Source organism: Pseudophryne corroboree, chromosome 9 (genome assembly GCF_028390025.1).
Source record: "Pseudophryne corroboree isolate aPseCor3 chromosome 9, aPseCor3.hap2, whole genome shotgun sequence".
NCBI classification, from domain to species: domain Eukaryota; kingdom Metazoa; phylum Chordata; class Amphibia; order Anura; family Myobatrachidae; genus Pseudophryne; species Pseudophryne corroboree.
Genome location: NC_086452.1, coordinates 312,980,956 through 312,995,701, shown reverse-complemented (window position 1 = coordinate 312,995,701; position 14,746 = coordinate 312,980,956). Strand labels below are relative to the sequence as shown.

At 45.2% G+C, this 14,746-nt stretch overlaps 1 protein-coding gene across 1 annotated transcript in view; it reads right to left on the bottom strand.

The window, feature by feature from the left end:
* Positions 1–524: 524 nt before the first annotated feature.
* Positions 525–14,746, bottom strand: part of WBP2NL (WBP2 N-terminal like) — a 127,382-nt gene continuing 113,160 nt past the window's right edge. The window contains exons 6-8 of the mRNA XM_063940439.1: positions 11,154–11,279; positions 8,630–8,706; positions 525–1,730 (exon numbers count right to left, since the gene is read on the bottom strand). Of these exons, the coding sequence (XP_063796509.1) occupies positions 1,683–1,730; positions 8,630–8,706; positions 11,154–11,279 (251 nt within the window). The 3' untranslated portion in view covers positions 525–1,682. The remainder of the gene's footprint in view (positions 1,731–8,629; positions 8,707–11,153; positions 11,280–14,746) is intronic.

Below are 14,746 nucleotides of genomic sequence, written 5' to 3'. Positions count from 1 at the left end.
TGTAAACAAAGAATAACCCATTGCTAAACCTGCATGAATGTGCTCTATGCCTCTAAAATGCAACAAACATGCAATCATTCAATCAGCTGATATGTGCTTAATGACAGCAGTCAGCTTTGGCAGCAATTAGGCAATCAACCAATGAGAATCAATGAGATCATGTGCTGTCCATCATTATCATCATGGTGTACACCTGGTCTGTATTCAGTGCAATTGTATACATACTTTGCGCGTAATCCGCTGCACTGCTAAGCTGCACTGCCTGCATTTGAGTGTAAGCACCATTACTGCGTTTGGCCTATGTGAGAATGTGCAAACCCACCCTTGTCAGCATCACTGGCCAAATTGGTTGATAAATGCAGTAGACTCTGCAAATGCAGCGTATTTTGAAATTTCCAGATTCTGTAAAATCTGATTCATCAAAGAATACCACCCACAGACTAGCCAAGTTTGGAAGTTTGCTTGGCTTTGCAGCAATAGTATTTACTGCTTATGTTTAATTAATCACAAAGAAACAATATAAATACATTTTCATACATTTTATTTTACAGATTACAATAGGTCCAAGGTATGTATCCCCCTTTTCCTGCTAGGGAAGACAATTGCCCTATTCCATCTTGATGCGAGGGTTACAAATTGTACATTTCTTACAATATACAAATTTATGTATTTAAAATATGCGTCTCTCTGCATGAATGAATCAGATACAATAATTTGGATGAAAATTGTAAAGTAAAAAGGAGAAATTTATGTACAGAATTTGTTTCATATAGACAGAGTATTAGAAAGTCTGTGTAACGGTCTGGATTCAGCCCTTGAAAAGAGATTGGTACATATGGCAAACAATATCTATTGTATTAAACACTGGTAAAGACAAGCCATTTGGAGAGAAGATTGCTAAACACTAAACATTTAAGTCTAATAACAAAACAAAAGCACTGCAACTAATATGCAATTCAAAAACAGATAATCACATTCCATTATAATAAATAATGCAATATTCTAAATACATGCCTTTGCCAACAAGAGGAAGTTAAATATGCCTTTAATAAAAGAGGAAGGTGCAGAATAAAATTGTTTTACTTTCTAAGCTTCTATTATATCTGTACACACACATCTTTATGAAATCTTGTGTTAAGAACGCCATTTCATTTTTCTGAATCCAAACCAAAATGTTCTGAGTCCAAATCTTTTATAAGTTACACACATTTAGAAACAGAACAGTAGAGTCCATTATAAATGTCCTTTCCACACTCCTGTGACATTCTCCCTTCCACCTCCATCTTCCTTCATGGAACATACTGGTCACACTCAGAAATGAAAGGTTGCAAGACATTGGGTTGTTATATTTCATGTCCTTTCAGACAGGTACTAGTACCCCCCAAGTAGACCAATGCAAACCTCTAGCCTCTATAACAAACTGAAAAACGCTGCAGTATTTCCTGCAGGTAGAACTTCTATCACAAAAGATGTAAACAATACTAGTAATCAAATCACAACTTTTACAGCATTGCTTAAACCCCATTTAAAAGGATTACCAATACTTGAGTTGTTGATTAACATATTGAAACTAATAACTTGAAACAAACTGGCAGGTTTACTGGGAAGTGGAGGTCAGAAAGGAGGATCTAAATAAAAGAAATCGAAGTGACGAAAGAGATCAGCAACCACAAGAAAAACCCCTAGTTCATCTTCTTGTCATCCATTGGAGCATACGGAGGAGGCCGCTCCTGATAAAATATAAAAGGCTTTGTTTTTGTTTTCATTAAGGCATCAACATAAAAAGACAAAATGCTCTAGATCAGTCAAACAGTGATCACCTACAATGGGTGTTGTATTGTATAACCCATGTCTTCCTAATGAGCATTAACTTAACATCTATAAATATCACTTTATGATTAGAGTATTTAAAATCTAAAAATGACCAAACTTTTACTGCAACCAGGTGTCTTTACTAAGGAAAAGTGGACATTTTCATATCTTCTTAAGTATAATAAGAATTTACTTACCGATAATTCTATTTCTCATAGTCCGTAGTGGATGCTGGGGACTCCGTAAGGACCATGGGGAATAGCGGCTCCACAGGAGACTGGGCACATCTAAAGAAAGCTTTAGGACTATCTGGTGTGCACTGGCTCCTCCCCCTATGACCCTCCTCCAAGCCTCAGTTAGGATACTGTGCCCGGACGAGCGTACACAATAAGGAAGGATTTTGAATCCCGGGTAAGACTCATACCAGCCACACCAATCACACCGTACAACTTGTGATCTGAACCCAGTTAACAGCATGATAACAGAGGAGCCTCTAGAAAAGATGGCTCACTACAGCAATAACCCGATTTTTTTGGTAACAATAACTATGTACCAGTATTGCAGACAATCCGCACTTGGGATGGGCGCCCAGCATCCACTACGGACTATGAGAAATAGAATTATCGGTAAGTAAATTCTTATTTTCTCTAACGTCCTAAGTGGATGCTGGGGACTCCGTAAGGACCATGGGGATTATACCAAAGCTCCCAAACGGGCGGGAGAGTGCGGATGACTCTGCAGCACCAAATGAGAGAACTCCAGGTCCTCCTCAGCCAGGATATCAATTTTGTAGAATTTTACAAACGTATTTGCTCCTGACCAAGTAGCTGCTCGGCAAAGTTGTAAAGCCGAGACCCCTCGGGCAGCCGCCCAAGATGAGCCCACCTTCCTTGTGGAGTGGGCATTTACAGATTTTTGGCTGTGGCAGGCCTGCCACAGAATGTGCAAGCTGAATTGTACTACAAATCCAACGAGCAATAGTCTGCTTAGAAGCAGGAGCACCCAGCTTGTTGGGTGCATACAGGATAAACAGCGAGGCAGATTTCCTGACTCCAGCCGTCCTGGAAACATATATTTTCAGGGCCCTGACAACGTCTAGCAACTTGGAGTCCTCCAAGTCCCTAGTAGCCGCAGGCACCACAAATAGGTTGGTTCAGGTGAAACGCTGAAACCACCTTAGGGAGAAACTTAGGACGAGTCCTCAATTCCGCCCTGTCCGAATGGAAAATCAGATAAGGGCTTTTTTAGGATAAAGCCGCCAATTCTGACACGCGCCTGGCCCAGGCCAGGGCCAACAGCATGACCACTTTCCATGTGAGATATTTTAACTCCACAGATTTAAGTGGTTCAAACCAATGTGACTTTTGGAACCCAAAACTACATTGAGATCCCAAAGTGCCACTGGAGGCACAAAAGGAGGCTGTATATGCAGTACCCCTTTTACAAACGTCTGAACTTCAGGGACTGAAGCTAGTTCTTTTTGGAAGAAAATTGACAGGGCCGAAATTTGAACCTTAATGGACCCTAATTTCAGGCCCATAGACACTCCTGTTTGCAGGAAATGTAGGAATCGACCCAGTTGAATTTCCTCCGTCGGGCCTTACTGGCCTCGCACCACGCAACATATTTTCGCCAATTGCGGTGATAATGTTTTTGCGGTTACATCCTTCCTGGCTTTGATCAGGATAGGGATGACTTCATCCGGAATGCCTTTTTTCCTTCAGGATCCGGCGTTCAACCGCCATGCCGTCAAACGCAGCCGCGGTAAGTCTTGGAACAGACAGGGTCCTTGCTGGAGCAGGTCCCTTCTTAGAGGTAGAGGCCACGGATCCTCCGTGAGCATCTCTTGAAGTTCCGGTTACCAAGTCCTTCTTGGCCAATCCGGAGCGACGAATATAGTGCTTACTCCTCTCCATCTTATCAATCTCAGTACCTTGGGTATGAGAGGCAGAGGAGGGAACACATACCCTGACTGGTACACCCACGGTGTTACCAGAGCGTCTACAGCTATTGCCTGAGGATCCCTGGACCTGTCGAGTTTTTCCCAACGGTTTTTAATCATGTGGAAGACTTCTGGGTGAAGTCCCCACTCTCCCGGGTGGAGGTCGTGCTGAGGAAGTCTGCTTCCCAGTTGTCCACTCCCGGAATGAATACTGCTGACAGTGCCATCACATGATTTTCCGCCCAGCGAAGAATCCTTGCAGCTTCTGCCATTGCCCTCCTGCTTCTTGTGCCACCCTGTCTGTTTACGTGGGTGACTGCCGTGATGTTGTCCGACTGGATCAACACCGGCTGACCTTGATGCAGAGGTCTTGCTAAGCTTAGAGCATTGTAAATGTCCCTTAGCTTCAGGATATTTATGTGAAGTGATGTCTCCAGGCTTGACCCTAAGCCCTGGATATTCCTTCCCTGTGTGACTGCTCCCCAGCCTCGCAGGCTGGCATCCGTGGTCACCAGGACCCAGTCCTGAATGCCGAATCTGCGGCCCTCTAGAAGATGAGCACTCTGCAACCACCACAGGAGGGACACCCTTGTCCTTGGTGACAGGGTTATCCGCTGATGCATCTGAAGATGCGACCCGGACCATTTGTCCAGCAGGTCCCACTGGAAAGTTCTTGCGTGGAATCTGCCGAATGGGATTGCTTCGTAGGAAGCCACCATTTTACCCAGAACCCTTGTGCATTGATGCACTGTTCGGTTTTAGGAGATTCCTGACTAGCTCGGATAACTCCCTGGCTTTCTCCTCCGGGAGAAACACCTTTTTCTGGACTGTGTCCAGGATCATCCCTAGGAACAGAAGACAAGTCGTCGGAACCAGCTGCGATTTTGGAATATTGAGAATCCAATCGTGCTGCCGCAACACTACCTGAGATAGTGCTACACCGACCTCCAACTGTTCCCTGGATCTTACCCTTATCAGGGAATTGTCCAAGTAAGGGATAACTAAAAATTCCCTTCCTTCGAAGGAATATCATCATTTCGGCCATTACCTTGGTAAAGACCCGGGGTGCCGTGGACCATCCATACGGCAGCGTCTGAACTGATAGTGACAGTTCTGTACCATAAACCTGAGGTACCCTTGGTGAGAAGGGTAAATTTTGACATGAAGGTAAGCATCCTTGATGTCCCGAGACATCATGTAGTCCCCTTCTTCCAGGTTCGCAATCACTGCTCTGAGTGACTCAATCTTGAATTTGAACCTCTGTATGTAAGTGTTCAAAGATTTTAGATTTAGAATCGGTCTCACCGAGCCGTCCGGCTTCGGTACCACCAGAGTGTGGAATAATACCCCGTTCCCTGTTGCAGGAGGGGTATCTTGATTATCACCTGCTGGGAATACAGCTTGTGAATGGCTTCCAAAACTGTCTCCCTGTCAGAAGGAGACATCGGTAAAGCCGACTTTAGGAAACGGCGAGGGGGAGACGTCTCGAATTCTAATTTGTACCCCTGAGATATCACCTGAAGGATCCAGGGGTCTACTTGCGAGTGAGCCCACTGCGCGCTGAAATTCATTGAGACGGGCCCCCCACCGTGCCTGATTCTGCTTGTAAAGCCCCAGCGTATACTGAGGGCTTGGCAGAGGCGGGAGAGGGTTTCTGTTCCTGGGAACTGGCTGATTTCTGCAGCCTTTTTCCTCTCCCTCTGTCACGGGGCAGAAAAGAGGAACCTTTTGCCCGCTTGTCCACGAAAAGACTGCGCCTGATAATACGGCGTCTTCTCATGTTGAGAGGCGACCTGGGGTACAAACGTGGATTTCCCAGCTGTTGCCGTGGCCACCAGGTCTAAAAGACCGACCCCAAATAACTCCTCCCCTTAATAAAGCAATACTTCCAAATGCCATTTGGAATACGCATCACCTGACCACTGACGTGTCCATAACCCTCTACTGGTAGAAATGGACAACACACTTACTCTTGACGCCAGTCGGCAAATATTCCGCTGTGCATCACGCATATATAGAAATGCATCTTTCAAATGCTCTATAGGCAAAAATATACTGTCCCTATCTAGGGTATCAATATTTTCAGTCAGGGAATCCGACCACGCCGACCCAGCACTGCACATCCAGGCTGAGGCGATTGCTGGTCGCAGTATAACACCAGTATGTGTGTAAATACATTTTAGGATACCCTCCTGCTTTCTATCAGCAGGATCCTTAAGGGCGGCCATCTCAGGAGAGGTTAGAGCCCTTACAAGCGTGTGAGCGTTTATCCACCCTAGGGGGTGTTTCCCAACGCACCCTAACCTCTGGCGGGAAAGGATATAATGCCAATAACATTTTAGAAATTATCAGTTGTTATCGGGGGAAACCCACGCATCATCACACACCTCATTTAATTTCTCAGATTCAGGAAAACTACAGGTAGTTTTTCCTCACCGAACATAATACCCCTTTTTGGTGGTACTCGTATTATCAGAAATGTGTAAACATTTTTCATTGCCTCAATCATGTAACGTGTGGCCCTACTGGAAGTCACATTTGTCTCTTTACCGTCGACACTGGAGTCAGTATCCGTGTCGGCGTCTATATCTGCCATCTGAGGTAACGGGCGCTTTATAGCCCCTGACGGCCTATGAGACGTCTGGACAGGCACAAGCTGAGTAGCCGGCTGTCTCATGTCAACCACTGTCTTTTATACAGAGCTGACACTATCACGTAATTTCTTCCAACAGTTCATCCACTCAGGTGTCGACCCCCTAGGGTCATCACTATTACAGGCAATCTGCTCCGTCTCCACATCATTTTTTTTCTCCTCATACATGTCGACACAAAAGTACCGACATACAGCACACACACACAGGGAATGCTCTGATAGAGGACAGGACCCCACTAGCCCTTTGGGGAGACAGAGGGAGAGTTTGCCAGCACACACCAGAGCGCTATATATATACAGGGATAACCTTATATAAGTGTTTTTCCCCTTATAGCTGCTGTATAGTTAATACTGCGCCTAATTTGTGCCCCCCTCTCTTTTTTAACCCTTTCTGTAGTGTAGTGACTGCAGGGGAGAGCCAGGGAGCTTCCCTCCAACGGAGCTGTGAGGGAAAATGGCGCCAGTGTGCTGAGGAGATAAGGCCGCCGATAAGGGGGCGGAGCCTATCTTCCCGTTTTTCTGTATATTCTGGCAGGGGTTAAATGCATCCATATAGCCCAGGAGCTATATGTGATGCATTTTTTGCCATCCAAGGTGTTTTTTATTGCGTCTCAGGGCGCCCCCCCCCCCCCAGCGCCCTGCACCCTCAGTGACCGGAGTGTGAAGTGTGCTGAGAGCAATGACGCACAGCTGCAGTGCTGTGCGCTACCTTGTTGAAGACAGGACGTCTTCTGCCGCCGATTTTCCGGACCTCTTCTGCCTTCTGGCTCTGTAAGGGGGCCGGCGGCGCGGCTCTGGGACCCATCCAAGCTGGGCCTGTGATCGTCCCTCTGGAGCTAATGTCCAGTAGCCTAAGAAGCCCAATCCACTCTGCACGCAGGTGAGTTCGCTTCTTCTCCCCTTAGTCCCTCGATGCAGTGAGCCTGTTGCCAGCAGGTCTCACTGAAACTAAAAAACCTAAACTAAAAAACTTTCACTAAGAAGCTCAGGAGAGCCCCTAGTGTGCACCCTTCTCGTTCGGGCACAGAGATCTAACTGAGGCTTGGAGGAGGGTCATAGGGGGAGGAGCCAGTGCACACCAGATAGTCCTAAAGCTTTCTTTAGATGTGCCGTCTTCTGCGGAGCCGCTATTCCCCATGGTCCTTACGGAGTCCCCAGCATCCACTTAGGACGTTAGAGAAATCTTAATTATTTACACTTTCATTTTTTACTTTATCAACTTGATTCTTTTTATTTCTTATATCAGCGGTGTAGCTGGATCCCATCTGAGACCTCATGCCCTCTCGGCATTATTAGATTACCTGTGATAGTAACAATTACATGCAATTTCTATTTGAGGGGGTGTCAGATAGACCCGTATTAGGTCTTTCCTATATGGAAGCAGAGGCTGGTAACATCACAATGACATTGCCACATTTTCATAGTAACCTGCTGCAAATTCCACTTCTGCACTAGAGACCCAGTGCTCCTATCGAGTGCGGTGTTTTACAAATCATCTGTCCGGAAGCTGCATCGTCTTCAGGAGACGCACTTTCGAACTGATTCTGTCACTTACAGCCTAATGTTAGCCTGATGGGGTGCAGGAAAATACCTGCCCACCAATTTTATGGAACAATGACCTACGTTCTACTGAGTTAAACTGCAGTGTAACAGGATACATATCTACAATGGACTGTGTAAACATAGATGTGTCATTTGGTACAAAACAATGCAGGATTCTCTCAATTATACCCCTTTCACATCGCACTAAAAACCCGGTATCGACATGGCATATTGTCGTGTCGAAACGGGTCCGTGTGCGATGTGAAAGGTCCCTTGGTGAATTAGCGGGTCGTCTGACCCGGTAATTCAACCCGGTAAAAAAGAAGGGTTATTACCGGGTCAGGCGCAGTGTGAATGGGAGCCGTTCCGATGCGACACGGCTCCCATTCACAGTATAGGCAGAGGCGGCGCAGGAGATGAGCTCAACTCCCGGCGCCGCCTCCACCCCCGCCCCTGCTGCGCCCTCCGCTGCTATGGCAACCGACCCAGTATATTGCCGGGTCGGAAAGCCAGCAACGGAGCGCAAATGCCGGATCCCACCCGGTAAGTACACGTTTTTCTTACCGGGTAGGATCCGGCATTTGCGATGTGAAAGCAGCATTACTGTATAAGGAAATGAAACGCAGTCATAGGCATACAAACTAGTAAACTAATAATTTTGGGATAGAACCTTTACTCACCATGGGCATGTAGACATTGTGAGGATTTGCAGGGTTGTAATAAGCACTGGATGCAGCCTCTGCCGCTTTGCTGCCTCCTAGGGAAAGAAATGAGGATACAATATATCTCTAGTCCCATCATTTTCCTATATAGTATTTCCTGTACTTCAGCACCAAACTTGCTAAGACTGTAAGCAAAATATAATGGTATGTTTTACTATAATGTACCAGGGAGCTGTACGAAAACGCGGGTATACTGCTTCATGAAATCTGTTTCCATACTGTCTGGTATCAGGAAGCTCAGTGTTGTGCAGTCTCCGCACTGCATAATCAGCACTGGATTTCTGTCCCGCATGTTTAAATTAAAAAGGTTTATGGGTGGAGAAGTCCCCAATAGGTGGAGATCTTCAATCGCAAAAGTGTATACATATGGTTGCTGAAAACTAATATAGGTTAAACATATGCAGAACGTTCTTTGTCCAAGCTTTTCAACAAAGTCCTCAAGGCTTCCCAGCTCAAAGCGTACTTAACAAGTTTCCATAAATCCCCATGCAGTACCTGTGTGTACAAGGCCTGGCCGGATGTGACCCCTAACAAAATTCATTTAGAGAGCCTTAATGGTTTCTAGGACAGGTAACAAATTATATTAGTATTCACAGCGCTTCACTTTTCCCACATTTTGTTATGTTACAGCCTTATTCCAAAATGGAATAAGTGAATTATTCCCTCCAAGTTCTACACACAATACCCCATAATGACAACCTGAAAAAAGTTTGCGATTTTTGTAAAATTATTAAAAATATAAAAACTAAGAAATCACATGTACATAAGTATTCGCAGCCTTTGCCATCAAGCTCAAAATTCAGCTTAGGTGCATCATGTTTCCACTGATCATCCTTGAGATGTTCCTACAGCTTAATTGGAGTCCACCAGTGGTAAACTCAGTTGATTGGACATGATCTGGAAAGGCACACACCTGTCTATGGCAGTGCATGTCTGAGCACAAACCAAGCATGACGTCAAAATGAATTGTCTGTAGACCTCCGAAACAGGATTGTCTCGAGGCACAAATTTGGGGAAGGGTACAGAAAAATATTTGCTGCTTTGAAGGTCCCAATGAGCACAGTGGCCTCCATCATGCGTAAATGGAAGAAGTTCGGAACCACCAGGACTCTTCCTAGAGCTGGCCGGCCGTCTAAACTGAGCGATCAGGGGAGAAGGGCCCTAGTCAGGGAGGTGACCAAGAACCCAATGGTCACTCTGTCAGAGCTACGGCATTCCTTTGTGGAGAGAGGAGAACCTTCCTGAAGGACAACCATCTGTGCAGCAATCCACCAATCAGGCCTGTATAGTAGAGTGGTTAGACGGAAGCCACTCCTTAGTAAAAAGCCCATGGCAGCCCGCCTGGAGTTTGCCAAAATGCACCTGAAGGACTCTGTCTCATCAGACCAGAGAATTTTGTTTCTCATGGATGAAGATTGAACTCTTTGGTGTGAATGCCAGGCGTCACGTTTGGAGGAAACCAGGCACCGCTCATCACCAGGCCAATACCATCCCTACAGTGAAGCATGGTGGTGGCAGCATTATGTTGTGTGGATGTTTTTCAGCAGCAGGGACTGGGAGACTAGTCAGAATAGAGGGAAAGATGAATGCAGTAATGTACAGACACATCCTGCATGAAAATCTGCTCCAGAGCACGCTTGACCTCAGAGTGGGGCAACTGTTAATCTTTCAGCAGGACAATGACCCTAAGCACACAGCCAAGATATCAAAGGAGTGGCTTCAGGACAACACTGTGAATGTACTTGAGTGGCTCAGCCAGAGCACAGACTTAAATCCAATTGTACATCTCTGGAGAGATCTGAAAATGGCTGTGCACCGACGCTGCCCATCCAACCTGATGGAGCTTGAGAGGTGCTGCAAAGAGGAATGGTCGAAACTGCCCTAAGATAGGTGTGCCCAGCTTGTGGCATCATATTCATAAAGACTTGAGGTTGTAATTGCTGCCAAATGTGCATCAACAAAGTATTGAGCAAAGGCTGTGAATACTTATGTACATGTGATCTCAGTTTTTTTATTTGTAAAAAATTTGCAAAAATATCAAACACTTTTTTCACATTGTCATTATGGGATATTGTGTGTAGAATTTTGAGGGAAAAAATGAATTTATTACATTTTGGAATAAGGCTGTAACATAACAAAATGTGGAAAAAATGAAGCGCTGTGAATACTTTCGGAATGCACTGTAACCCACCAATGATTTCAATTTCTAAGGAATCACATTTACTGACTTATGGGGTCCCAGAAACATTGCGGATGTAGCTGAAAGGCAATTGTAACTTACCTTTACATAATAATTCATTATTTCCCATACAGTGGTATGTGTTATGCTAGCCACATTTTTCCTTATATTAGGTAACATCTAATTAATACAGCTAATACACATTACACATGGATAGTACCAGTCTTTATGTCTGTGCTACCGAGGAACAGGAACAAACTTTACTGTATCATAAATATATTATCAGAAACGAATCTGGCATACCAGGTTCTGCCCATCCTGAAGGAACAGAAGGTGCTGGAGCTCCACAGTAGGGTGGTCCTGGATAAGGGGGTGGAGGTGCCATGTACATAGGGTTCAACTCAGGTGGCTGGGGGTACATGCCAGGTCCTGTGACAGAAAAGAAGAACATTTGTATGTAGGCCTGGTATATCATAGCAATCAGAAAAGTTTAGGTTACCTGAATGCTTCCACTAACGAAAGTTAAATTAAGAAAAATAAAACAACTGTAAACGCCTTACAATAAACTAGGAGACACAAACTAAACATGCGAAATATTAAACAAGAATCTATATATAATTCTATACTTTTTTTACTTCGAGACCTATTTTGAGAGAACGGCTGAATGTAAATAGATCAGACAAATAACAAGTGGTGCTTGACGATCAAAAAAATTAGACACATTTATTTGTATAAAATATATATAAGAATTTACAACAACCTCCCGGGGGTAGATAATAATATTAAAACATCACAATCGTATAAGTATGCACTATATTATAGCTTCATATTCAAATGGTGATAAACAACATCAATGATAAATGATCTTATTTGCATATAATTAATTATTAATGCCTGGAAGGTCATAAACCATATTATGTTCAGTGTATGCACAAACAATTAATAGGTGCTCAATCTGAGCAAGAATCACTCACGACTGTGTGTTTGGAAGATCGTAACTGTCACAGATTTATGGCAGAGAGCAGTTGATGCCAAAGAACAAACGAGTTTGTGCAATGACCACTGGGCAGGAGCTTCTTCAATCCCTGCTCCCTGGTGTTGTCCCGCTGTCCAGACTGAGACACACACCAGAGCCTCAGCAGATGAATTAAGTGCCGCGCCGTGCAGGGTGTCCCGTTATGCCGTCTTTACCCGATCTTGGTGAAGCATAAGGATACAGGCTCTGCTTCACCAAGACCTACACCGCTGTCTACCTTAATCACCTTGGTACCGTGCATGGGAGCCCGGTTCTAACGACTGCCGCTAGGAACACCTACATTGCTGTCTTCATCTTTACAGCCCCAGCCGTCCACGTCAGTTCGGGACGGTAGAATTAGCAGGGGCCAGCTCCTCTAAACCCGGCGCAGACCGGAGTACGGAGTTTACATCAGGCATTTGCCGTACGGAAGACAAGCCGACTGTCAGCCGAACATACCCAGACCGATCACCTAAACACTCCGGAATTACCAGCCTACAGCCTCCGTTTGGAAACACGGAGGTACCGGAGGTAGTGTGGATCGGGTAAAGACGGCATAACGGGACACCCTGCACGGCGCGGCACTTAATTCATCTGCTGAGGCTCTGGTGTGTGTCTCAGTCTGGACAGTGGGACAACACCAGGGAGCAGGGATTGAAGAAGCTCCTGCCCAGTGGTCATTGCACAAACTCATTTGTTCTTTGGCATCAACTGCTCTGCCATAAATCTGTGACAGTTACAATCTTCCAAACACACAGTCGTGAGTGATTCTTGCTCAGATTGAGCACCTATTAATTGTTTGTGCATACACTGAACATAATATGGTTTATGACCTTCCAGGCGTTAATAATTCATTATATGCAAATAAGATCATTTATCATTGATGTTGTTTATCACCATTTGAATATGAAGCTATAATATAGTGCATACTTATACGATTGTGATGTTTTAATATTATTATCTACCCCCGGGAGGTTGTTGTAAATTCTTATATATATTTTATACAAATAAATGTCTTTAATTTTTTTGATCGTCAAGCGCCACTTGTTATTTGTCTGATAGTTTTGTTTTAAGGGACTGGCAATTCCCTTCTACAAGAGGCTGCTGACAATCATTGTGCAGTGCTATTCACCAGAGCGCATAGTTTTTCCCTCTTTTTACCTTCACGCAGCGAATGTAAATATATGGTTGAGGTATCAAAAGAAAGGTCTTACAATGTAAGTGTGCCAGTCACAGAGTAAAAATAAGAATTTACTTACCGATAATTCTATTTCTCGTAGTCCGTAGTGGATGCTGGGGACTCCGTAAGGACCATAGGGAATAGCGGCTCCGCAGGAGACAGGGCACAAAAGTAAAAGCTTTAGGATCAGGTGGTGTGCACTGGCTCCTCCCCCTATGACCCTCCTCCAAGCCTCAGTTAGGATACTGTGCCCGGACGAGCGTACACAATAAGGAAGGATTTTGAATCCCGGGTAAGACTCATACCAGCCACACCAAATCACACTGTACAACCTGTGATCTGAACCCAGTTAACAGCATGATAACAGCGGAGCCTCTGAAAAGATGGCTCACAACAATAATAACCCGATTTTTGTAACAATAACTATGTACAAGTATTGCAGACAATCCGCACTTGGGATGGGCGCCCAGCATCCACTACGGACTACGAGAAATAGAATTATCGGTAAGTAAATTCTTATTTTCTCTGACGTCCTAAGTGGATGCTGGGGACTCCGTAAGGACCATGGGGATTATACCAAAGCTCCCAAACGGGCGGGAGAGTGCGGATGACTCTGCAGCACCGAATGAGAGAACTCCAGGTCCTCCTCAGCCAGGGTATCAAATTTGTAAAATTTTGCAAACGTGTTTGCCCCTGACCAAGTAGCAGCTCGGCAAAGTTGTAAAGCCGAGACCCCTCGGGCAGCCGCCCAAGATGAGCCCACCTTCCTTGTGGAATGGGCATTTACATATTTTGGCTGTGGCAGGCCTGCCACAGAATGTGCAAGCTGAATTGTACTACACATCCAACTAGCAATCGTCTGCTTAGAAGCAAGAGCACCCAGTTTGTTGAGTGCATACAGGATAACAGCAAGTCAGTTTTCCTGACTCCAGCCGCCCTGGAAATATATATTTTCAGGGCCCCGACAACATCTAGCAACTTGGAGTCCTCCAAGTCCTTAGTAGCCGCAGGTACCACAATAAGCTGGTTCAGGTGAAACGCTGACACCACCTTAGGGAGAAACTGGGGACGAGTCCGCAGCTCTGCCCTGTCCGAATGGACAATCAGATATGGGCTTTTGTGAGACAAAGCCGCCAATTCTGACACTCGCCTGGCCGAGGCCAGGGCCAACAGCATGGTCACTTTCCATGTGAGATATTTCAAATCCACAGATTTGAGCGGTTTAAACCAATGTGATTTGAGGAATCCCAGAACTACGTTGAGATCCCACAGTGCCACTGGAGGCACAAAAGGGGTTGTATATGCAGTACTCCCTTGACAAACTTCTGGACTTCAGGAACTGAAGCCAATTCTTTCTGGAAGAAAATCGACAGGGCCGAAATTTGAACCTTAATGGACCCAAATTTGAGGCCCATAGACACTCCTGTTTGCAGGAAATGCAGGAATCGACCGAGTTGAAATTCCTCCGTGGGGGCCTTCCTGGCCTCACACCATGCAACATATTTTCGCCAAATGCGGTGATAATGTTGTGCGGTCACCTCCTTCCTGGCTCTGACCAGGGTAGGGATGACCTCTTCCGGAATGCCCTTTTACCTTAGGATCCGGCGTTCAACCACCATGCCGTCAAACGCAGCCGCGGTAAGTCTTGGAACAGATCATAATCCTTGCTGAAGCAAGTCCCTTCTTAGTATCTCTTGAAGT